The 27,880-nt window shown below is 31.2% G+C and overlaps 1 protein-coding gene across 1 annotated transcript; it reads right to left on the bottom strand.

Moving 5' to 3' along the window:
* Positions 1-26,943, bottom strand: LOC130896237 (protein windpipe). Its single transcript, XM_057804190.1, has 2 exons — positions 26,628-26,943; positions 1-6,289 (listed from the first exon to the last, which is right to left on the bottom strand). The coding sequence occupies exon 2, from the start codon at positions 6,277-6,279 to the stop codon at positions 4,531-4,533; it is 1,749 nt and encodes a 582-aa protein (XP_057660173.1). The 5' UTR covers positions 6,280-6,289; positions 26,628-26,943; the 3' UTR covers positions 1-4,530.
* Between the last annotated feature and the right edge of the window lie 937 nt (positions 26,944-27,880).

The following is a 27,880-nucleotide window of genomic DNA, read 5'->3' as shown; positions in this document are numbered from 1 at the left end:
TTGTATTTAAGAAACTTTATTTTCTCTCTAAAAATTTATACATTAAAAACAAAAACGGAATATATGATTTAAACTGTAACATAACCATAGAACATTGCTTTATATTCATTTGAACAATTGCTTTTAATACTAATACTATTCACAAAACATAATTGAAATTAATACAGATAAAGCTTATTGATGTGTTTATAGGTACGTATAGCTAAATATTAAAAAATATAAAAGTACACACATATTGTGTTTGTGACAAGTGTACAAAATCACACTTCAAAATAAATAACGATTCAATTAAAAAAATACATTTCGAGAACGTTCAGTATCTTAAATGTGGGTAAAAGTAAATGAAAAAATTAACGCTAATCATAGAAATGATTCTACTGGTATTTGATTTAACAATACGAATTTAATATATGCATTTGCAATGTACTTTGATATGATTCAAAGAATATAATAATTATAATTTGAAATAAAACAATTATCCACTTATGACTGACACAATTTTTAGGTTACTACTAAAATTGAAAATTTATGTTTACATTACGTTATGTAACATATCTACTATCTGTGTATCTACACAAAATTTACAAAATATATCTATATAACTTCATATTTTTAAGTAATAAAAGTACATTTTCCCATTGACTTAAATATAAAATGAACAACCCCAATCAGAGAAAAATTAGTGAAATTTCACTAAGTTTTCAGTTTTATTTTGTACATATTCAAGAAAAATCATTCATTTTATTCACAAGAAAGGGTTCTTTCGTATCATTGCACCATAAGACAATCTTACATAACAAATTAATAATCATATAGTGTTATTACAAAAATTCTATCTTGTATTTCAACCAAACATTATTAACCCATTAACGCATTTTGGACACAAGTGTAGACTCCGCTAAATATTTTCGCTGCAGTCTTATTTTAACGAAATGGCGCTCGTTTTCTATTTAAAACAGTTAAAAAAAGCAAATAAAACAAAACCATATAGTATAGATCGGGCATCAAGTAAGTACGAGCGTTGTTTACCTGATAATTCAAACAAGTTCCATTGAACCAAACTTTGTGCTAGTATATACCTTTTTATTTTGAAAATCCTGTCACAAAATATGGCGGAGTTCAGCCAGGTGCCTCCAGAAATTGCGAAAATGTTGACCAGATATATATTGAACCATTGGATTCTGGCATACCAACCAACAAAGATGGAGGCGATTTTGTAGACAACGTTGTAGGTTTTTAACCAGATATTCTTGAACCATCGTCATTAATAAATACTGATAAACAAAACTGTCACAGTCGAATTATTTTCTTTTGGATCAAGACGAATTTGAACCAAGTCAGAGAACTTTTCTTCAGGTGATGTTCTCCTGTGAAATTTTTAATAGATGACGTTTTATGTATGGTAATTGATAAGATATTTAAAAATTGTCCTTGTCTTAAGATATTCTAATTCTTAGTGAATACAGTAATCTACCAAGGAAGAAGTTTTATTGATGCAGTGAATGAGACATAAAAAACGAACTTGGTATCAACTCCATTGGCAGGGATCGTTTTTTGAAAAATTCACGTTTTATTCACTTTGTTGATCATTTAAAACTAGATTTATCAGAGAAAAGTTAGAAATTTAGCCCAATAATGGACAAAATAAAGCAAATTTTTTTAGCTTACTTCCAACTTTAAGAGTACTTATACTATGACGAAAATATGATTAAATGCTTTGGAAAACTTCACTGAATTTATTAATATTTTCTAGATCAAAATCAATAAACAAGATTCAAGAATTATTAATATGTATTTTTTGAAAAATATCAACTAGTAGGTAGTCAAAGCGCTTAGCGTATTTCGAAAAGTTTTCTTTTGGTTATAATTTTGAAAAGTACAAAGAACTAACTTTTTCTTTAAAAAAGAAACCAGGCGTTGATGGGTTGAGACAGTCACTCTTATCTAAGTTATCTTGTTTATTTGATAAAAGAAAAGACAAAAGCACATTCTAATTGTTTAGAGTGAAATAATAGGTCAGTAATCAGGAACAAATTGATCTGAATCAAAGCCGAGAAATTTGACACGTCAATATACTAACTTTTTTAATTGTTAGAGTAAGACTAGGTCAAATAAACATATAATTAGTACTGTCTTTGCAAAGTTATAACAAGAGAATACAACTAAATGCGATTAAAAAAAGGAAATGTGTCCTCGTTTGGTAATATACATATATCAATATACGCAGTATATATTTTCCGATTCAATGAACACAAGTACATGCAAATAAATTATAGTTATGATGGATTAATCTACTCAAAAACGTGAAAATATAATTATATATCCTTAAATGCAATTTACAAAAATATTAACCAAATCTAGATCAAGATGTACTCTTTTTGATTTAATTTTTTAAAATAGTAAAACTGAAGCTTGGGAATTTTTGATCTATTGTCAAACTATTAATAATTTTGATATTACTATCGAAATATCAAAAACGAAATGATTTTCAATACACTTAAAACAAGCATACCTATAACTGCATCGTGTTTTGTTAATTATGAACCAACTGACAATTTTTTTTTTCTCATTTTTTCACTATATCTGTAGTAAAATCATGGGTTAAATCGATCAAGCACGTTCTATGGTTTTTTATCAGTCATTTATAAACAAATATACAGCTACTAAACACAATTTGGCACAATGATTATTTTCATTATGCTAAATGCGTTTTTGACTGTTTACCGATCGCAGAAATAATATACCTTACATTGAAAAATATTTTCGGACCAGATCACACAAGCATTTTAAAAAAAATTCGAATAAAATTATATTATTTTCTATTAGAAATATTATTTTTTTGACTGATGATGAGGTTACTGATGAATATTTATTATTGAAATTACTAATTATAATATGGAATTAAGTAGTATGGAATTTAATTGGATTATTGAAAATTTGACCTCTTCTATTAAATTAATAATCAACGTTTATTCGAATTTTCTTGTCTCAGTTTTCTAATAACCTTTGGTTTATGTTTTACAGAAGTATTAGGATCATTTTTGATCCTATAAATATTTATTTTAGGAAATATTGTGTCACAATTTTTGTAAAACTGAAACCCCTAATAAAGTATTCCCAAAAGCAAGTTCCTGGTCTTTGTTATCATTAATAGTGGGTTCACTTTGGCAACAAATATATATACAGAGTGAGCCACAAAAAACCATTCACTTCGATAATTGGCATTAATTAGTGAAGAAATGCTAAAACGCGCCAATTTTTGTTGTATTCATACAAACATCATTTGTCAGCTTTCTAACTTCCACTTCGTTAACCCCGAATTTTTGATAAAAATGAGTAATTAGGCAACTTCTTAATAACGTTATTTTTTGAAGAATTTGGGTATTTTTTTAATAGGGCGAGTTTATTTCATGAAGACAAAAAATTTGATCACTCAATATCAGGGAGAGTAAGAAAATATGGTTAAACAGTATCAATAGCTAATCAGAAAAAGGATTAAGAAAAACGTGTTAGGACTAAATTTAAATCATAATACTTTAGATTAGAATCATGTTTTGGCCCTCTATCCTTCCTACAGTTATAAAACACCAATTTTTATCCATAAAAGGTAATATTTGGTAGGAAAAATAACCCTTACACATAACTACAGTTTCGTGAAATTGACAAAATAAATAATAATTCAAATTCTTTATTTTTTTTTTTTTCGTTTATTTCTGTGTAAATGGTACGGGGCTGATGAAATTTTTCGAGTATATTACGAAACACATACCCAACAAAGTATGGACAGGAATTTGATCTGTTTTTCCAAGAAAACAAAGCACCTCCACATTGAAGTAGAGCTAGGAAGCAATATCTTATTGAACCATTTACTATTTGATTGGATTGGAAGAAGAGAGTTTATAGAATGTCTTACCCATTTAACACCCTTGGATTTCTTTTTCTGGGGATAAAATTTATGAAGCTCAATCCGCTTTGAAGAAGAACTAAGACGATATGAATGCAGTCGTTGTAACCTTAAAATACTTTAAAATTTCAATAATGAATGAATGGACACCATCTTAATTTAATATTGAAATGGTTGATCTATTTTGAATTGACAAAACACATTAACAAAAAATAAGTCTTTGACCTGAAAAAAAATCGTGGATAGTACATTTAAAAATAAGGGTTAATGGAAGTGGAAGAGGGTGGGATTGACAAAGGACAATTGTCTGTATCTAATACATACTCCTGAATATCGATTTTTCTGAGGCCCATTCTGTATAATATAAATATAAAGTAAGTATAGTCTGTAACAGTCGAAAAAATTTGCTCTTAAATAGTAAGCCCGAAACGAAAATTTTTACAGTGTACAAGTTCATTCACAAAATACAAAATAACTGTATTGATTTATCTTCAAAATTTTTCGCTGTAGATTTGTATGACATAAATATCATGCACCCCAAGCTAGGAACGACGCAAATAAGTTAATTTTATCACAAACGTATTCAATAGGTAATAAATACTGAGGTATTCACTTCACTACATTTCTCAAGATACCAACGTAGTGACGATCTCACCATCACTATTTTTCTGGCGATGGACTAGCAACGGGGTTCTTGGAATCGACTCTGGAATTTCAGATTCCCTTATAGTGACTCTCGTTCCTTGAGGGGTTTGTAGCTCTGGTGGTGATTTAGATCTAATGTCAACTTCTTGTTCTGGTTCTCTTACCGTGCCGTTATAATATGAGGGTTCATCTTCATCACCTTTATCTGGTAACTCAGGGTGTGCCAGTGGTGTGAAAGACGTGAGCTTAGGAGTATCGTCTCTTGATTTGCCGTTCTGACCGTTGATAAGGGGAATGTGTTCGGGAATGTTGGAGGAATTTCTCGCAGGTTTATCGTTTACTGAAGTTAATGGAGGTTTGCTTAAAGGCTTCATTTCTTCACCTAAAAGTGTGGTAGTATTTTCACGTCTATTATTCTTCATTCTCTTTGATTTGCGTTTTTTAACAAACGCAATAATGAAGAGTACTGCTATGCATAAACCAACACCTACAATTGCATAAACAGCTGTAGTATTTTTAGGTGTAACTGAGGCTCGTTCTAGTTCACCAGCTGCAGTAATATTAGCATCTTCTTGATTATCCGTAGACATACTTTCGTGTGTGTTTTCATTTAGAGAAGTACGTTCTTTTAACATAGTAGGTTCTTCATCTGGTACAACTACTGGACTGACGGGTACTTCAGTTGTTGTGGTAGTTACGGTAATCGTAGAAGTTGAACTCATCAAGGTAGATGTTGAAGGTTCAGATTCTTTAAATATATTAATATCATCTATAACCATCTTAAGTTGGTCAAAAATACCAGGCAATGGTGAAGCGGTAGAATCTTTATCAAGAGGTTTGGGAGTGCTACAATTTTCTATACAACCTAAAACTCCCGATTCTGGAATAATTCCGAAACCACTGCCTTCATCGCCGCTACCTTCTTCTCCGAATGTATCATGTAACGAATCTATTGTGGTTGTTTTAACAATAAGTTTTTCTTCATCGTCTATAAACGTATTTGCAGTAGCATTTCGATCTTCCTCTTCTTCTTCATCTACCACGGGGACATTTAAGGATTGTTCGGTATATGAATCTTCGAAGATATCAGGATCACCAGAACCTTCTACTGGTTCATCGTACTGCATTATATCTGCTGGTGAACAAGTCACAGCACTAACATCTTTACCAGCAAATTTTGAAGGGGAATGGCAAGTTAAAGGCCTTGGTATTATGATGCCGCTCTTATTCAGTAATTCAAGATTTAGTACGTTGTTACAATCACAGTCTATAGGATTTTTGAATAAATCCAGAGTTTTCAGATTTTTAAGCATTCTCCAGTCTCTTGTAATATCACTTAATAAATTATTAGATAAATCCAAATGTTCCAAATTTTGTGGCAGGTTAGATACGCTGATATCTTTCAAATCGTTGGATTTTAATATTAACGTTTTCAAACTGTTCAAAGCTGGAATTGAAGATACTTGAACACTGTTATGTGATAAGTCTAAATACTCCAAATTCTTGAGGTATTTCAACTTAGGATCTACTTTGTTAACTGAAGCATTTGATAAAATTAGACTCCCTATAGATCGGAAATCCTTTTGAGACATCTTACTCAAAAATTCGAAAGATGTTACTCGCAATTGTTCTGGAGCATTATGGCATGAAGAACCTTCCGGGCATATTTCCAAAGTAGCACCAAGGCAATATCCAAGAATGCTCATGAATAAGAACCATTCTTTCCACATTTTGATTTCCCTGTAACAAAAGAAAAGTTTCATTAATTCTTCATAAGTGGAAAGAGTACTAATGTTGATAGAAAAATTCAAACCGAAACGTTTTTGAGAATATATATCCATGGAACTATTTTTTATACCCCTGTTATACCCCTGATAAGATTCAATTAGTTATGAAATGGCTTCTAGGATAACCCGACAGGAATGAATCCTTTAGACTATTTAAGAGCGTGGAGACAAAAAATATTTAGACAGCTTAGCAAATAAAGTAAGCGGTCATTAAGAATGTTATTTATTATTTTTCGTAATTTGGCAGTTGTAAAGTGTCCCAAGTATAAACATAACGTTTCTATTAGAAGTAAAATCACGTAAAATAATTGCCAAGTTTTATGGAAAAAATCAAGATCTTAGGAAATCGTTTAAGGTTAATCACTTTGTAAGAATTGGAATATCCAGACAAACAATTCACGAAATCTGTTGGTATGTTGAGATATCAGGTAGAAACTTTGGTTAAAGCGGTTCGAGAGGGAAAATTGGGACCCAATTTAAGAAGATTGGGCAGAAAATTCAATGTTGATGAGAAATTTGTGAGCAAAATTCCAAAGGAACAGGAGATGAGTAAAAAATAAAGCAACAAATGGAACAAAAACAGAACTTAGAAGTCTCGGTTGCAACGAGTTTTTTTCCAAAAATTCTGTAAATATATGAAACATACTATGTTAAATCTAGATTAATGCAGTTCATAAATAAAATGCAACCTGAAGGAAATTTTGTGTTTTCGCCAGATATGGCAACTGCTCATTATGTAAATGACGTTGTAGGTTATGCAAAGTTGAATATTACATTTATTGAGTAATTTAGGAATGTTCCTAATGTGCCTCAACGTTTTTGGCGAAATTCGAAACAAAACGTATATTCTGAAGGTTGGGAAGCAACTACACGTGATAGTGAGCTGACTGGATGCTGATTCAATTATATAAAATGTGAGTAATTATAGTTAGTAACCATTGTTTCATAGAGTAAATAATTAAATTAAAACGAACAAGCTATACGGATTTTTGGAGGTCACAAACAGAGCATATTTAAAAATGAAAAAATAGTATTGGAAAGTTCTGAGGATCTGCGTTTACTAATTTGCTTATTAATGGAACGTAACTATCCATAAAACATTGAAAAGATAAAAATTTATGTAGAGAAAACCCCTTCTGGGGTACGTATGGTCCGACTCAATTTGAGCGAATCTTCAAACTACAAAAGAGAGTTGTTAGATATTTATTCAGACTACACAGCAGGGACTTCTTTGAAAGACTACAATTTCTGACTCTTCCTTCTTTATTCATCTTCAAATCCGTTTACCTAATTGGTAAGGACGCTTCTCCAATTTCGTTGCACTTAGGAACGCGGAGCACTACCTTTATCTACCTACTCCACGTTCAGAATTAGTTGAGGGCTCAATATTTTACAATGCAAAAAATGCACAATCACTTGCCAATTGAAATCAAATCTATATAATCTTTTTCCGCATTCCGCGATAATTTGAGGGCATAAAAGACTAGAAAGTGTCTTCTACTCTTAAACGACTTCTGTTCTAATAATATTTAATTCCAGACATGCTGCATACTGGTATAATTTTGCTATGGACTCATATACTAATTATTACTTATTACTATTACCTATTTTGTTATTCATTATGGTTTTATTCTTTATATTGAAATTTAATTCCATTTGTATCTTTATTTAGTTATTTTTATGTTTGTTCTTTAGTTTTTACAAGTTTATGTCTACAAATTGTAACAATTTTTTAACAATAAAGCATTTCTCTCTTTCATAAATATAAATTTGTAAATCTACTACTAATAATAATAATATAATTTTACCAAACAAGTGATAGAGTATATTGTGAAACAATGGTATGAAAGTGACCCAGAAATTATCTCATCGAACTATGAAATTTATAAACTTATAAATGCGGCTTATCACGGTTTCTGCATTAGGTCAAGAACCTTTTGATATAATAATAAATATCCATGCGCCTTATGGGATATTATGTCTGTACGATTTTATACACAAAATAAGTTACAAATAATGTATTTTTTTAAATATAATTAACATGCTAATTAAGAGTAATTTTACATTGAATAACCTTGAATTTCACCAAATTTTTTCAAGTCTCTACAAGGAAAACTGGCTATCACGTATTTAAATTACTATTTATGATATAATTGATTCTGTGAACTGTTCCAAGCAGTTGTATAATTTAAATATAATTCGAGATTTATATAAATCCAATAATTTCTTAACTTAAATATAATTTTCAAAAGTTTAATATAAACTGATTTATTGTAAAAAAAAATTATTGTAAAAATGTTTAAACGAGTTATTATGAGCAATAAAATAAGCCGTCTAATTTTTGTTCTATTTGTTAATATATATAATATATTGTATATAAGATGATTTTCAAATTAATTGAAATAAACACATGTGTTGCTCTAAAAAACAAATATTTTAGTTTTATGACAAATGCACTACTTAAGTAATATTAATGAAATCTTTTAGATTACATAACTAAATCTAACCTAAAAAACAAAGAAAAGACATTTAACGTTTATTTCTTCAACTCTTTCTTAAATAAGCGATATTTCTTGACTTACATTAATTAACCTCTATTATCTTATTCTAATCAATCAAAATTGACAATTGTGAGAGTGACATTTGTGACATTCATGACAGATCTATCATAGAAATCATAACCCACAGATAAATAAAGGAAACCATATTAAAACTACAGAAATACCATTTCTTCAGATACGTTTAGTGTGCTTGTAGCCGTCCGATTTTTTTTTCACCGGACAACGGACTGTGTTTTTTGTCGGATTGGAATGGATGTTCGCCGGACCGATGTCTATATACTTTTTTCCAAAATTTTTTTTATAGGGCGAGATACTTCTGGGACCAGTTAACAATTTGATCCCATAAACATGGAATATAATATATAATTTTTGTTGTATTTATAGCCCGATTTTATAAATGTGATCTAATACAGAATATTTCTTTTAAAAAAGTATGTACATTTTGCTATCATTTTAAAAATAAGATTATCAGACGATCGGTATCTACCTCTAAAAATACATATCTACCTGTAAGCCTAGACGTTTTCTTTTCGTTTCTTAACAATTACCGTTTGTGGAATTCAAATGTTGGGTATGACTGTCGCCGTAGTAATTATAGACTTTAGATAAAGATAACAAAAAGCAGTAAAAGTATTAAAACTATTCCGTCACAGCAACTAAAAGTGTCAACAAAAATTACGACTATTTATTTTTGTCAAAATAATAGTTATTTACGTAACTAGTTATGAAAAAAGGAATACTGTTCATCAAGACTAATATTTACCGAAACGAGCGCCACCGAGTTTCGCAAATTAATCAAGAATTGCGGCGAATTAAAATTGGTTATTTCTTTTAAAAAAACATTAAATCAATCGATTTCAGAAATAAATATTCAAATTGACGCTTGATAGAAATATTAAGGTTATTGGTTATGGTTTTTATAAAAATCGTTGTTAATATTCATTGGTTAGATTATGAATGATAATAAATTTTTGTAGTTTACATTAGTCTATAAATTTTAAAACGCCGCATTTTTTGACTAACTATTGTAACTAAATTTTATCATTGTTATACTCTTTTACATATTTTTATATTGTACTTGACCATAATTTCAGTCACAGACGATTAATAGCTCGGAATATATTAGAGTTAGTACACTTGATTGTTTAGTATTGCCACATTCCCACTACGATAACGATTATCTATCCAGCTGGCAAAGACTTGGTTCCAATTCATATACGAAGCGGTCCATATATGTGGAATAAATTCAATTTTAGCTATTAAGTACTATGTGAAAAAAACCTGAAACAGATTGAGTTTTATTCTTAAATTGACGGCTTACAATACCCCTTAAATTAGAAAGGGGGTCATGTGGCACCTTGTTGGGAAGGAATTTTAGTCTTCTGTTTAGCAATATGAAGTTTTTTAAAATTGCTTTAATCTGATAAGCTCAAATTGAGAAAATTAATTTATAAGATGAAAAATTTTTATCACAAAATTTACGTAGAATGAAGATAAAATGTCGCATAATATTTATTATCCATATTCACTTATCTATATTCACTTCTTGACAATAACTGAGACGATTTTGGAATTTAAATCAGCAAAATTGTCTTGTCTATTAAAATATACTTTAGATTTCAAATAACCCCATAAGGAGTAATGAAGAGAAGTCAAATCGTGGGATCTAGCCGGCCATTCGATCGTTCCACGTCTTCCAATCCACCTATTGGGAAAAAACTCGTCTAAATAATTTCTAGCTGTATGTGGAGCTCCGTCTTCTTGGTAGTACATAGATCGATCTGTCTCATTTCGATTATTAAAATCAGGAAAAAGTTTTTGTATTGTAGGCACTAAGAAGTTAATCAAAAAATCTAGATAAACCTCACCATTAACTGTGCCCTCAAAGAAATAAGGGCCAATAATTTTATTGTTAATGATACCGGCCTGAACATTCACTTTTTTAGGATATTGAGCCTGAGCTCCACACATCCAATGAGGATTTTCTCTGCTTCAATATCTACAGTTCGGTTTGTTAACCGTTCCGTCGCTTCATCAGAAAATATTTTCTACATGTCCAGTTTCACGAAACTTTTTTTTCAGTTGTAGACTGCGAAACGTGTTGACCAGGAAATTAATTATGAAAAATTTCATGAACCCATTTTGAATTTTTGTCCAATCATAATTAGAATCGATTTTTGAGTCTCGGACAAATAAGCCATAATTAAACGCGCACGCGTACTGACGTCTTTTAGTAAATACCTAAATGACAGCAGCCTACTAGATTCATATTGTTTATTTGGATTTTTGACTAATCTTGAGATTAAAAGTTTTGTGATAGACATTATCAAAATTTCACATTTAAAAATGAAAATTCTCAGTTATGATTGCACTAAATTTAAAAAACTTATTGAACAGAGGACTAAAATCCCTTTCCAACAAGGTACCACCCCTTTCTCATTTAAAATTTCCGAGGGGGTGCTTATAATTCAGAGAGATCGACCTATTTCAGGTTTTTACACACACAGTATATAAGAGCGCTAAAATTGAATTTATTTCATACATATGGACCGCATTGTATATATATATATATATATATATATATATATATATATATATATATATATATATATATATATATGTATATATATATACATATATACATATATATACATATAGATACATACATATATATATATATATATATATATATGACGTATATGATCTATTAATTCATATATGAGATATGTTAATGAAATATTCTGATAAATCTAGAGATTAGAACGTAACGTCAAAAATATTTCCATAACAAAGTCCATTATTTATTAAATTAGACCGAAAATCAATAAATTATTTATGAAAGATGAAATAATAATTCTTTTATTTATCTCAATTCCACACTTTAAAACTATTTTTCGTTTTAGGTAGACAAATAATCAATCAGGTAGTCATTTTGCAAAATTCTGTTGTAATTTTAATTTTTATATGACATAAAAATTTTGTTCAACACGCATTCATAAATGTATCCAGCTAGCAAGCAGGTAAAATATATTTAGATATAATCCGACAATCTATAAGTAGAAGTATACAGATGACTTTATAAATGACCAATTTTTTGTGTGGGCGGATGTGAAAAAGGGCATAGAAAGTAGTTCTATAATAACATGACCGCCACCGATTCAATTTATAGCGAAACGAACACATACATTAATTGTTGCAGCTTGGGTAACTACCTACATCATTATTATTAATACAGGGATCGCCTAGTAACTCATTGAAGCATACCATACTGTGGATAGAGTTATTAATTTTTCACTATTTCAAGTCGAAACATCTCTTTATGCAAAATAATTTACAGTTAATATTCAAACATTGATAGTGGATGAAATATCAAGTTATTTATTTAATGCATTTAAATGTTCTTGACTTTAGGTCTTTTCTGTTTTAAAATTAGTTTTTTTTTAATAATGTCGAATAATGTCGAAACGTCGAAACAACCTTCGAACAAGTGGATCAATTTTGAAAAAAAAACCACCGGATCCCCAACGAACTGCTAGCACTCCGGAGAACATTCAACGAATAAAGGAAGCTTTTGGCAGAAGCCCATCCCGCTCTATTCAAAGGCAGAAATTGTTAATGAGTGACGAAACCCATTTTCATCTGAATGTAATTTGGAGGACCTAAAGATCACAATTCGTCGACACGTCGCCCAGATTGACATGCTGCAAAGAATTGAGGCCAGTTTCTGTCAAAGGCTACAACAATGTATTGTCCAAAATGGACATCACTTACCGGACATAATTTTTCGTTAGTGCGTAAATACCAAATCCTACGAACTAACTAGTGTCTCTGTACCAATAAAACTTTTTTAAAGTAAATATTTAATTTTTTATGATTATTTTAAAAACATCCGGTTCCCATGAATGACCCTGTGTGCTTCGTAACGATTTATACAAGATTTTATAAGATATTTTCAGTTAGAATTAAATAAAAAAAGAGACTGTGTGTTTAACTATTAAAGTTTTTTTATGAAAGAAACAATGCAACTAATCTCACGATGGTGGGGTGAGAGTAGCGCACGTGGATCGAGCGTACAGGGACATTTAGAAAAACATTTCGTGCATATAGCGCGCACTATTTGTGTCGAATTTGGAAGATCGTTCGACAAGCGCACAAAAAAATTTGATCTGCCGAAGTGAGTCCTAGAGATGGGCAAACATACGAAATTTTGAATAATTATTATCAATAAAAAAACTAAAAACCATCAGCAAATATCTAAGATTTTCCAAAATGAGCAAATGTTCAATATTATATAGAATATTGAACAAAAATTGATGGAAAAAATTATTTTTCTAAAAATGAGTGCATTTTTGGTAAAAACAACTTATCTTTACAAATACCATTGAGATGATAGTGTAAATCTTATTTTATTGGAATGAAAATTAAATTAATATGGTAATATAATGAAAATGAGTCAATGAAGAATTTTCAAAGAATCTATTTACAGCCGATCCATCAATCCCACTTCTATTAAAAAGTCTATAATGTGGGATGGCTCTAATTGCCAGAGATCTTCGACTTCCATTTCAAACGCTTCCAGATGTAGTGCTCTGGAATGAATATGGGAAGAGGTTCCATCCTCTGTGGAACAAAACCTACACGTCGCATTATTTGCTAGGTCTAGCATCTTTAGGTGTTTGTTGAGGCGACAGTGCCCCGATAGAATTCCTGTTAGTATTCGGAGTCTTTGACTGTCTAAGCCCCTGTAGGTTGTCCCAACAATTGGTTTTGCTCCTATCTACCTTCTGTTCCAGTGATTTTTCCAGATTAGAATCACTTATTGCAGTTGTTGGGCAAGATTTCATTGTTACACATAAGCAAGCCAGTCTTTGTACCATTGGGAGATTATTCCTCGTGGTATTTAGACTAGTTCTAGTACTCCATACCACTGCCCCATATGTGATGATTGGTCTCACCATGTATATCCACCGTAGGATCTTTGTTTCACAACCCCAATTACTCCTTGCAAAGTTTCTGCACACCATCAAAATTGTAGCTTTGGTAATATGAAAATTCTTGTTAAGGATAGAAAAGCATGAGAGAAATGAAGTCTTAGTGCGAAAAAATAAACAAAAAGATGAAAGAAGAAAAGCTTTCCAATATCCACACTAAATAACTAACATCACGTTAAAAAACAACTTTTGTTATATCTCTCAAACATTGCATTTTATTGCAGTTATAACCACAACTTCTATTTAAAAACTTTTTTTCCAATTACTTCATAATCCACGATAAACATTATTGAAATTTGATGCACCAACTTTTATTATCTTAACAATAAGAAATTTCGAAGAGTACCTTACTATTTTTTTTGAAAGTATCTTGTTTAAAATTCTCCGTACTCCTCAGTAACCATTAATCATTCACAAATATACAATTACATCGCGAAAGATGGCTAGTTAGGAAGACATATGGATATGGTGTTTATCTGATTTGTACTTAGTTCTTGAATGCTTTTTTTGGTTTTGTTTCTTTCAAACTTGTTTGTTTCTTCCTTTTTAGTTTATGGTTTTGAAATACAGGTTTTGTAGCGTACGAAGAGTGATACCTGTCCATTTTACCTTCGGTCAGAAATTTATGTACTCAAATTGCAAGGTGAATGGTACTTCAAAATCAAATAATCGAAATATATCATTTTATTGTTTAGTATTATTTTGATATATAAAGATTAAATGTAAAGATACCGAAATTTGACGAAGCTAAAACAACTTCATCATATTATTTTGACAGTATTGGTGTTCTAAATTTATTAAGTTGCGATTTCATGGTGACGCTCAATGTTAGCTTAGAGCCTCAAATGAGGTCACGAGGTATAATTTCAACTTGAGCGCCATATTAAATTAATGCAGCGTCAAGCTTCAAAGGCTGAAAAAAAAACTTTTATTTTAAAGATTAATTTACGAAATTGTATGACGTGACCTCATATAACGCTTTAAGCCAGCGTCGAACGTCAACATGAAATTGCATCTTCTCTATTGGACATCCAGCATTTATTTCAGATTTACATCTCGAGTTTCTTGGAACATTTTGGTTTTTAAATTTATAACAAAACAAAAATTTATAGCAAATTCTATGGTAAAAGTCGTAACTTAGAGACTAGTCTCTAATTTTATGAATACTACAACTGCTTTACTTTATTTATTCAAACATCCTCCTCTTATATATATATATATATATATATATATATATATATATATATATATATATATATATATATATATCATGGAGTGAATAAATATAAAATTCGTGTATTATTGAAAAAAAAAAGTTTAAAGCGGCCGTGGGAGCAAAAAAAATATGTGAAATTGAATAAGAAGATGCAGTTAAGGAGAGAACAGCACAGCGTGTGTGTTGAATCATTTTAATAGTGGCGAATTGACGCTTGAGAATCGTTTACGCTTAGTTCGTCCACATACAGTAGAAAACCAACCCATTATCGAACTCCCTCGGACTTTCTAAAGGTACCATACATCTCCATTTAAAATCATTAGATAATATAAAAGTTGTCATACAAATTAAGCAATAAAGGTTAAGTAGAGGTGTGTAAACAGCTTCTTGTCCTGCGGAAAGGTGATCGTTCCAATATACACATTGCTATTTGCAATGAGAAATGGATTTGTCTAAAATAATGAAAATCAGTGGTTTGACAAGAGAAAATTACCAGAGCTCATCGCAAAGATCGATTCGATGGTCGAGTTATCAATGCCGAAAAATATAGTTGCGAATGTATGAGGTTTTATTGGAGAAATATCTAGGTTTAGTTATCCGAAATGTACGAAAATTATGTGAAGAATTTTGATGGTATTGAATTCCTACTAGATCCAGCTTTTAGTCCGGTTGCACTGTCAGATTACTAGTTATTCAGATCCATGAAGAAGTTCTTACGTAGCAAAAATTTGAATCCAAATAAGATGTTGAAAATGCATCTAAGCTCAAAGAATGGTTATCACCAAGATCTCAAAGAGTTTACTGAACGTTAGGTTATAACCATAGAATACGATTGGCTATACTTCGAATATAAAAGTTTTTTTTGTATGATTATTTATTAGACACTCTTTATATTGAGTTAATGTTAATAAAAATAATTTTCGAACTAGATGTTACACCAGAAATCAATTGGCCTACTTTTGAAATAAAAAAATCGTTATGTCGATCATTAAAAGTCAATGTTACAATATGAACAGTTGCGTTGCAATCTTGCTTTCTATAGTGTCGGTAAAACACGTATGAATCATTTATATGAAGAATTTATATATTCCTAGTTAATAAGTTGGAATAGGGTTCAACGAGGATGGTCTTAGAAGTACTCGGCCCAACAAAGAAAACACAAATTTTCTAAAAAGATATATTCCATTTCAACGTAATCTGCTTTTAGCTCCATATACGTTTATTAACGTCGATTCCATTTTTATAATAAGAATAGTAAATAGCCATTAATTGCCGACATCACCTCTTCATTGATGGAAAATCTTCACCATTTATTTAAGTCTGGAAACAGAAAATAATCCGAGAGGGTGTATGAGGTGGGAATTCAAACTTTAATTAATTAATTTTGACTATTGCACCAACAGATGTGTGAGCTGGTGCATTGTCTTGTCAAATGCGGCCGTTTTTGCGCTTAAACGTCGCATAATAATCGCCGTTTATAGTTTTTCCTTTTTCAAGATTGTCAATGAAAGTTATTCCTATGTACTACGTAAGATGCTATAATATTTAGTTGGATACTCCAATTAAAATAAAACTTCATTTTACTTCATATTTTACGAATATTATCTCAAATACAGTCGGAAATCTTGTAACAAAAAACAATGAAAAAAATTGAGTCAATAGTTGACCTGTTTTTTTTAATAAAGGATAAAAATAGTGACCAGATCTCAAATTTCGGGAAAATAATTAAAGAAAGGCAGTACACGTAAATGAATATTAATTGCGTTTAGCTTTAAACAACATGGAGGACTAGAATCGCGAGATTTTCTATTTAGACTATGAAAATGGAGAGGATTTTTTTGAGTCTCAACGAGTTTTTCTGTTAGATGCGTTCAGAAATTATCTATTTAGTTCTATAGAAATGTTTATATAACAAAAAAAAGGGGTGACGGGGTTTGCGACTTAAACGAAGTACTAGATGTCATTAAAACATTCTAAATTTTTAACTGTAATTATATAGGGCAGCTTCATTAACTGATTGTTTTAATGCAAACATATAATTTGTAAAAGTTGTTCAAACCTCCTTCGATGTAGTATTATTAAATATTCAATTTTTATTTGGAAATGGTAAGCGTTTGAAATTTCAATTTCCGATTCGAATGAAAAATATAATGATACGGGTACCGAAAAATTAGACATTTTATTCTAAAAGGAAAGGAACAATAGCATTTGAATTAACGGTACCCTAGCGGATTTTTACTGTTCAGAATCTAATCAGTGCAAATGAGCATGACCGTGAAATTTTACAATTCTTTCAGGTGAAAAATGAAAAAAAATAAATACGGGAAGGAATGTGTGTCAACAAAAAAACTGTAGCATTAGTAATAGTTATTTCAATGGTTATTACTTTTTTAAATAAAAAGATCGTTCAATAAATAAAAACATACACTATCATCCAAGAAGTATGAAATTTATTCAAAAGGTAGTGAAAAAAATTCCTTAATTATGTAATCATTTCTATATTAGTAATAGCTTGTTCATTAGTCTGATTCTAAGTCAATTCCGGTACCGGTTGCAAGCGAACTTCAAAATTGTTGTTTTCAGATCATTCAATTCCGAATTTTCAATAAAGTTCTTATTCATTCAGTTCATTATTGATTCTGAATTGGTTACAGCATTTATTCGATATCTTTTCATATATGGAATACTCCTATGTGGACACTTTCTATAAGTGGAAGCTGATTTGACTTAGAAAGACAGAATGATAACGCTTTCTCTATCCTCCGAGGTTCCAGCTCGGTTCTGCGCATCTTAAGCATGCGCAGTATAGATAAAGTGACTCGAACCAGAGAGAAAATGAATATTGTCAGCACCATGTCTGTTGTAACTGAAAATTCGATTCGAATGCTCCAGTGCAACACCAAAACGTATTAGTTGAAAATTTATTATTATTATTTTTTACCCGCTAAAATCACTGGAAACACTACCATTTCACAATTTTTCAAGACCCAAGACAACGTTCAATGTTATGGTTCATGCAAGATTTCGCACATGCAACATTATCGGTTTGGTGTCATTTTTATTGCGTACAAGCTGCAATTCTATGAAAAATTTAGTTAATTTTTGCTTAACAACCAACCATTAGGCTCCAAAATCAATGCAGCAGCACATATAATTATTGACAGCGATTCACTGACCACTTATTTACTTCGTTACTTACTTAGTTTACTAAGGAGGTCCATCTCATAGGGGGCCTTAGCTTAAAAACTGTCCGCTTGTAGATGGTAAATTATAATTCAAAATTTGACCAGAATGGCGCTCCGTCAGACGAGATATCATATGAGCTTAATTATTTTAGATAGAGTGAAGTAAGCAGTGTTAGAAAGTTTAATATTTCAAATGACTAGAGTCGTTAATTAAATATTGGTATACAAAATCTGAACTATTCACGTAGTCCAAAATAATTTTGTAAATATAACTTAGAAAAGATACTGTCATATAATGACAGAAATATTAACAGTTGAAAGGTAATTAATTCCTTTTGTTGATATAGGACAGAAAGATAAGACGTTTTTATGATAAAATCAATTTTACAATGTTAAGAACATATCTCTAACCTAACTTTTATAGCCATTTGTAGCTTACTAATTAAGGGAGATCATCCTGTATATATAGTTTTTACTGCCAGTCATTCCAAAGAACAACATAAAGTGATTGGTTAATAGCTTTAGGTGGAAAGTACGACATATGTCGACATTTTATGAACCATTTATATCATTCTTATACCGAAGCAAAATAATTATTTATAGTTTTTAGTTCATAAAAATTGTTATTTATGTGATAGAAAGTAGGTTTTAATTTAGTCACAATATATGTTCTAAAAATTTTATATTAACGAGTTAATTAGATATTATATACGAAGGCGGCTTTACTGAAAAAAAAAACAAAGATAAACAAATATCTTTCCAGCTCTAGCGAGTTTGAAATCGATTTCCACCAAGCTCTATTTTTAATTTGGAAACAGAACCGGATCAGGTGAATATGGGTAAATATAATATCTGATGAGATACAATAACAGCGAAACCGGTGAGCAGATTACTCTTGACAGTAACAAGTCATTGGTGATGTTGATGGTTGATGGACGTACGTTATTAGGAAGAGATATAATTTAATATTCGTCGCGGAACGAGCCAGGAAAGTGGTTGTTTTCTCATTGGAATATAGACAGACAGAGTGGACAGAGATAAATATAGGAATAATTCAATATTCATAAAAACTGCCCAAACATTTCGATTGAGGGCAATTTACCTCCATATACCAAGTTGCATCCCTGAGGAGTTTCAGGATCGAAAATTAATTTCTTTCCAGCCCTTTAACTTAAAAATATCAGAATTGGTGTACTGTGTGAGACTGTTAAGGGTATTAAGTAATGGTAAGTGGAAAACGATCGAATAATTCCGGGTGGTTAATTAAAGGTGACCTAACCTTAAAATTTCAGCTTTTTATGTATGTAGTTATTGGCTATACTACACGCACACGAAGTTTTTCTACCAACCTCGTATCGGTTGGAAGTAAAAGTGTTTTACATTCATAATTCTAATTTAAAAAGTTTTAATTGTATTTTAATGCAGTTCTAATGGGATAACCCACTCGTTTAATATTTTAAATTGTCCAAGATGATACGACCGTGACCTGTATAAAATCAGTATGCCTACTCAATTCGTTCTTTCGTGTGAACTCTCATTACGTAAGGTCGTTTTAACGATATAATAATGCAAAAAGGAAATGAAACAATTCCTTTTTTGTCTTTGTCACCTTTGCCTGCAATTTTAACTACCTTCATAAATAGTAAATTAACAATAAATGCGAAAAAAATTATTGCCTTGGACACACGAAACAATTTATATTGCTACGTCCTTTAAAATTATCGAAGAAATTAATAATAACGTAGGGGAATCGTAAAAAAAAATTTCTAGAGAATTTTTACAGTGCTACTAGTTGTACAGTGGATGTACGGGTGATGGTGAAAGTTTTCCAACTGTAAAGACGATTTAAATGAAAAGACGCTTTGAAAGTTGATCTTTTGTATAAATACGAGTTTTATGGAAACATAATGATTCCGACAAATCCTGGAAATTTATGATGAAGAAGCAATTAGCGGGCAATATATATGTCGTATGACTTTAGCTAATATTCGGATGTCGATAAAGAAAAACTAATATCATTACAAGAAGCAACCTAACCTAACCAAGCATCCACGTGTTGCAATAAATGATTGATTGATATAAGACTTCTTTTATGCTATTTTTTTATCTTATTTTGTGAGCCCTGTTATCCGAATTTTAGCTAAAGTTCCAGGAGAATAGACAAACGATTGATCATTTTTCTACGAATAATCTATTGTCCGGCATTTAGCTAATACTCCGGAAGAATAGGCATGCGTGGTGCGCCTTCCGTCAACTGCCCATTATCCTGGGATATTAGCTAAAATCCCAACTTGTCTATTGACCTACGACATATATACTTTGTTTCATTCTTAGTCCATAATTATTAGCAGTTTCGATTTCCGTCTTTGTTATGATTAACAAATTTGCTGATTTTGGTAATGAATAGGCCCTTTGGTTTGTACTTTGTTATTTCGTACAATTTTCTCATACATTGACGGCTGTCGATAGTGGATTTTCTTGTTATAATCCAGGCTGAATTTCCATTTATTACAATTTGATCAACATTGATAGATAATGATTACAAACGTTATAATCTGATCTGATCTGAACAGAAAGAATAATGTGACATTCAGACAAACTCTTCACCTCTTAACTTTTTGTTACGCTATTCTGCGATATCTCGCTTTCGTTCACGGGCTGTCACCCTTGATCTGCTGTCTCTTGTTAAGGCGATGAACGAAGTACACAGCCAGTGTTGCCAACCCGAATTTTAGAAAATTAGTAGATTATATGCCGAATGAAGTTGGTAGAATGTGAAATTATACATATTTTTATTGAAAAATTTCAAATGTTCTGCGCTAGGCTGCCCGTTGTTTGCTCTGGATCTTTTAGTAAACAAAAATCTAGAGTCTCCGTACAAGTTATATTTCTCTGGAGGGTTTTCATATTATTAATTCGATGCTGTCAGAATCCATTTTATAAATAAATGCACGCAACACTGAACACACAGCAATCAGCACCGTTAATACGTAGTTATTAGTTTCAACAACAAAATAACACAAAACAGAAGCAAATATTCACCATCAAACCAACCGGGAATGGGCGAAAAATTAGTATAATAATGTCTATGGGCGCGAACGGCGAATTGTTGCTGACGTTTTTTTGTGGTTTATTATAGCCTGGACTATATGTAGGCTTGACGCATCGTCACATGACTCACGCAACACATCGCAACGTCGCTCGTCGATATAAAACTAATTCAAAGTGGTGATATGTCAAACTAATTAAAAAAATTAGTAGACTGAAGTTGGTAGATATGATATCACTGTAAACAGCGACGTAACGTAGCCCCTTTCTCAATTGCAACACTGTCCATTGGACCAGTACTCCGGTCAATATAGACATTTAAAGTAACAAAAATTCCCGAAAAGCCAAATATTGGTGGAGAGCTGGGGTTTACCATTACAAGTAAACTTTTAAAAATCACAATCCATTCTATGTGTGATACAAAAGTTGTTTTGTAGATCTTGAATTTCTCTACAAAAATCTCTTTTTTTTTCTACGACCTATCAGACAACAAAAATAATTCATGGATCTTAGAGACCTGCAGTACTGTATGTTCTAATTTCTAAACAACAATTTTTTGCCAAATCGTAGACAGGTTGTTCGGTGGGCTGGACTAATTGAGGCCAATACCTGTCCTGTTTGCCTCGAGGTTAGCTGTCTTAAGTCTTTTTCTGACTATCCAGCCACTCACAGTCACTCCTCGCGTTTCTCTGAAATCTTATTAGATTTGAACACAATTCCTCAGCGATGTGTTAACAATGAATCATCTCTCTCAAATGCGCACCTTTTTCTTGCAGAACAAGCGTCCTCGATTAAAGTTACCAGTCTCTTGGTAACGACGCTAAACTCTGGAAACAGAGGACTCATGTTCAGTGCACTGGCCACTTGTCGCAATAGGGTGACTGCTTGATCAGCTTAATAACTTGTTATGTCCATACTAAGATAGAATTCTTATAAGATATAAGGGAAGTAAAACAGAGTGCGATAGTCCATAAGCTTGGCCTCTGGAGAAAAATTGTAAAAACATTTGAAGACCTATGAGAAAAGAAAAATAAATCATAGATCTTCGAGACCTGCAGTACTGTATTTTCTAAATTCTAAACAACAATTTATCAACTATACCTACAACCCATTTCTAACAATCCCAATACATCGTTATTCAGTTATATGGATAAAATATTCATACAAACCGTTTTAAAAATGAACACGCTATCCATAATCTACCTAATTAGTTATGTAGGCAATCAAGTATACACCCATTTATTATCAACACATTTTTCTTAGTGTAAACTGGAGTCATAATTGTGTACAATTTCAGAGTAATAACGAGTCAAGTATGCAGCTATATAGTAAGATTGCTTTTAAAGTCCAAGTGATAATTAGATATCGGAATTTCAAAATTTTCAATTACCTATTACTTGTTATGAGCTTCCTTTGAAATTAGAAGGTAGTTAGTTGTCAGTAATTGAATTTAGATTTTTAGTAAACATTCTCTATTATCAGCGGAACTTTCAATAAAAAAAAACAAATAAAGCAGAAGGAAATCAAAAAGAGTACTTTTAGTATATACAAGGTGGAAATAGAAACTAGAGTGCTGATTGAAATAAAAGTAATATTTTCACAAAATGTATTTACTTTTCCCTCCCCTAGCTCTTATAATAGCTTCCAATCGGTTTTCCACAGATCGATTAAGATTCTATACTTTACTTTTCTACCCTTAAGTTTTCTCTTAATAAATGCTCAATAGGATTCCCAATCCATAGCAGCAATTTCTGTAAATATTGCCGTACTGAACCTGCAGTATGTGGACAGGCATTGTCCTGCATTGGGATGAAGTTTTCGCCGATGAAACTAACGTAGGAAATGACGAGATTATCTAAAATTTCTACTATGTATCGGTTTCAATAAAAACCTACTTCCATCGAAATACCCGCCCAAACCATCCAGGTGCCTCTATGCATGCAGACAAACTCTACTGTCGTCTGAGAAGAGAACGGAGCCCCATTGTTCACCAGCCCAACTAACATGTTTCCTGACAAATCGTAGACGGTCTACTTGGTGGGCTGGGGTTAATTTGGGGCGAATACCTGACCTGTTCGCCTTGAGGTTAGCTGCCTTAAGTCTTCTTCTGACTGTCCAGCCACTTACAGCAGGTTCTCGCGTTTCTCTGAGCCCAATTCCTCAGTGATGTGTTGACAATGAATCGGTCATCTCTTTCGAATGCGCACCTTTTTCTTGCAGAACAAGCGTTCTCGATTAAAGTTACCAGTCTCTTGGTAACGACGCTAAACTCTGGAAACAGAGGACTCATGTTCAGTGCACTGGCCACTTGTCGCAATAGGGTGACTGCTTGAGCAGCTTTATCACTTGTTATGTCCATACTCAGGTAGAATTCTTATTTGTTGTTAACGGAAATGTGTATCGGTTGACGTAGTGGGGAGGTAGATAACCTTTTTTAAGGGACACTTACCCCTAATTAGTGCTAATATAAAAAATCTTGAGGAAGGATGATTTTGAAGCCAATGCCATTAACTTTGAATTTCTACTAAGAAAAATACAACTTTGTGTTCAGTTTTTTTGCCAGTGGCTTGCCATTGCAGGGGCATCGCCTGATTTAATTCAACAAAAAATTCTAGATAAACTCATTTATATTGATTGTTCGGTATGTTTCATGATTTGAAAGATGCACTAAATTGAATGTCTAGACTCAATCATTAGCCAATTTCAGTTTGAATTTGATCAATAAATTAATCAGCAATGTATTTGTTAATCCTTCATAAATTCAATTAAAGGACATATTCTTGCCATTTTCAGTATTTTTATAAGAAAATGTCCTGAATTTGTAAAGTTCACCCATTATTTCACAAAAATTTCAAACAAACAAACTGAAATTACTAAAGAAGCGATGACCAAAAATTATTTCTTAGTTTGAAATATAAAATTAGAATAATTAGAGAAGCGCAACGTTTGACAGAAAAACAAATTAAAACATGATGAAAATATTACAACGCAAAACGAGGTAATTATAGACACAATAAGTGCACATTCGCCTTCTTAAGAAATATAAACCAATTTAAATTCTTAGCCCAATAATTTAATAATCATGTTTATTAAAAACCAATGAATTATTTTCTCAAAGAAACCTCCATATCGCAAGGCGCTGATTATACATAACCAAGAAATCGAGAGCGCTATATATTCGTTCACAGCATATCGAAATATATATTAGATATGATCGGTAAATCCTTTATGATAATCGATGTCGAAGTGAGAATTTTGATAATGTATTTAAATGCCAAAGTAGTGAATATAAAACATAAACTGACTGGTTACGAGTAATAGTCTGTTTATTAACAGGAAGCAAAGGCATTAGAAAAGACAAAATCTGGTGTTCCAAGATTCAAATCGAACAGAAATTCTTAGAAGTACAAGGGTGAAAATAGGTTAAATTCCCCCGCAATGTTATCTTTCAAGAAATTATTTTTTGATAAATTAATCTCTAAAAAATAAAGACGTATTGATTTTCATTTCAAAACGTATTTGTGAAGTATAAAATTATCATTCATGTATCTATTTAGACATTAGCAGGGTAAGATATGAATTTGGGGAGATTACGATTTCTGTGGCCTCCAAGTTTCACCGAGGTTTCTTATAGAGTATGTGATATATAATAAAAAAACTCTAACACCCCTACGCTTCGAGATATCGAAGGTCGAAACTCGAAAAATTGGTTATTATTTTAGTTATTTTCCCCCATACTCCCAAGGATCAGAAACGACGGTCAAAATTGGAGGTCATAATAATCGTAGATAATCAAGCCATTACTTTTTCAATGAAACCCTAAAAGTTTTTTGGCGGTTTGATTAGATTATTTTTAGGCGTGGTTGTGCGGTACCCAATATTTTCAGCATACGTTGTGCATCCCCAAAGTATTGAACCACGCGCCGCCGATGATTAGGGGTTAGTAAAGTGAAAATATGTGAGTAAACGCACATATTTCCCATCGGTACGACTACCTAATATAAATGAATAGATGACTGTATTCTTGTTGCACATGTTGAGAAGGGTACCAAGAGCGAATTCTTGTCTTTGACCCTGTCCCTTCCGTATACCAATAAAAATCAACTGCTGCATCCCTACTCACACAATGAAGTCAAAAAGCAGGCAGAACCGAAACTTGATTTTGAAGTTGAAAAATCGTTACTAACCCACCATTAATATTATTTGTTATAACTTAATTTGTGGACTACCATCACAATTTTGTGTTATACAATATATGAATAAAAGATAAGATAAAGAAAATGATTCAATTTCTAATGTAATATATCATTTCAAATGGGATTATTACAAATCTTCTTATCGGTACTTAAACAAACTTCAATATTTATTTTTAAATATTACTGTTATTAGCAAAGAAAAAGGTCATGGATTAAAGATCGGTTCACTTCAGGGGACATAAATTATTTTTAATTATATAAATATGTCCCCTTCCAATTATACATAATCGCTAAATGTTTTTTTGAAGTATAGCTAAACTACGAAAAAAATTATGTAACGTACATACACAGAATTAATATTAATTTTTAATAAACAACATCTTGACCATGGTATGAAACGTGACAAAAAAATTGTTAATCCTCGTGAGTAAAACTTGAAAAAATAATCGTTATAGAGCTTTAGATTGTTTGAAGTTTGAAAAAGTGCAAAGGAAATTGAAATAAATTTTTTAAAACGTAATTATTTTCTACAACTTTTGAATTTATTTAAATTGCGTACTTGTAATCAATTTTTTCAATAAATGTCTATAAACAGGAAGTTATAAATAGATTATAAATGATTTTAAATATCGCGATTTCTGGATCCATATCAACTTTATATAAGAAAAACACTGATAAAAAATTATGTAAAGTATACAAATTGCAAAATCTGAACTGGAAAAAAAATTATTTAGAAAAAAAGAGACTCGAAACAAAATGTTTTAAGAAATTTCACTTTCTCATAATATTCAATAATATTGTATAAAAAAATATCCTTTATAGCAAAAATGTCACGTATAAGAATATATAGATAATAATTCAAACATAAATTCTATAATTAAATTTTATGTACTATTAGTTTTTAATTAGAAATGGAAATGAAAAAATTTGTATTGACACATCAATTGAACATGACGCAAGACGATATCAATGAACAATGTTCAAAATCCGATAACTAATTAAAAAAACAATAATTTTGATAATTTTTTTCTTGAAATTCTTCTACTATTAATAAAATATTCATATTAATGTAAAACCGGATAGGATATACATACTTTTTTGCAAAAATTCACAACCAGCAAAAACTTTTCAAAGATATACACAGACTTATCACTTCACAGCACAGAATTTTCGTTCAATATTAGTTTTTTTTTATAAAAAACTTTGTAATAATCAAATTACACTTCACCCTATGTATGCGTATTCCATTTTTATTAAGGACATTTGTTTCTGCAACCGGTATTCGTCAGAGTATATATTTGAGTGGATTACAAGCGCATTCGAATTTGAAAATGTGACTTAGCCCGCGCGCGCGCGTTTTAACCTACTAGCACTCGCTAAGACAGATAACCACTTGGACTCCAAATGAATGGGGGAAACACGTTACACAATAATATATAATATAAAAGCTATATCAATTTTTAGGGTGGGGTGTATCTAGAATAGGCGGGTATACTAAGATACTAACAGAATGACGTCAAAAAATTTACAAAAATATCCAAAATTTTAAAAAAATTATGGAAATACTAATAAAATAGAATTTCATCTTAATATGAATGTAGATGCGATTACTACCTGCTATATAAAAAGCGACAGATTTCATCGGGAAAAACTTAACTTGATGAATATTGAGGAAATATTTTTTATGAATGTGTAAAAATACAATCAAGTGGGTCTTGAAAAAAAAACATATTCTCAAAATCAAATTTCTCTTTGTTACTTTTAGTATTGTTGTTAAATGTCCCCAATTTCATTATGAATTCTTCAATTTGCTTTTTTATAACTCATTGTGTTCTTTGGAGAATTGGAGATCCAGGGAAAAATCTTTCCCTATCTGGAAACAATTTTGTTGCGCAGCATTAAATAGTTAAAATCAAATAGTTAGATCACTCCAAAAACTTCTCCCCTCCTGGAAGCTATTTCCTAAGGTATAACTAGAAAATTAATAGAAATTTTTCCTCTGGTGATATTTCCTTAGGTAGAATAAGCTAATTAAAGGTAGGAAACACATGTTTTATGGGGTTTCATGAGAAAAACACGATTTTTAAGTGAAATTGAGTTAGATTAGGTTACGTCACTCAAAAAAATTTCTCCCAACCTGGAAGCTATTTTCTTAGATCGAATTAGAAAATTTAAGGTGGAGGTCACATGTTTTATAGGGTTTCATTAAAAAAAACATCACTTTTTATCATAGAATTTAAGCTAAACAGCTAATGGTGTTATTTTTCGATGTAACCCCATAAAACATGTGTCTCCCACATGCTATTATCTAATTCTACCAACGAAATAATTACCAGATGGGACAAAT

This window comes from Diorhabda carinulata, chromosome 1, assembly GCF_026250575.1.
Source record: "Diorhabda carinulata isolate Delta chromosome 1, icDioCari1.1, whole genome shotgun sequence".
NCBI lineage: Eukaryota > Metazoa > Arthropoda > Insecta > Coleoptera > Chrysomelidae > Diorhabda > Diorhabda carinulata.
Note: the sequence above shows the minus strand (reverse complement) of the source record. Positions and strands in the feature narration are given on the sequence as shown.

Coding starts and splice junctions, on each gene's coding strand:
- LOC130896237 (XM_057804190.1), bottom strand. CDS start 6,279: ATGTGGAAAGAATGGTTCTTATTCATGAGCATTCTTGGATATTGCCTT.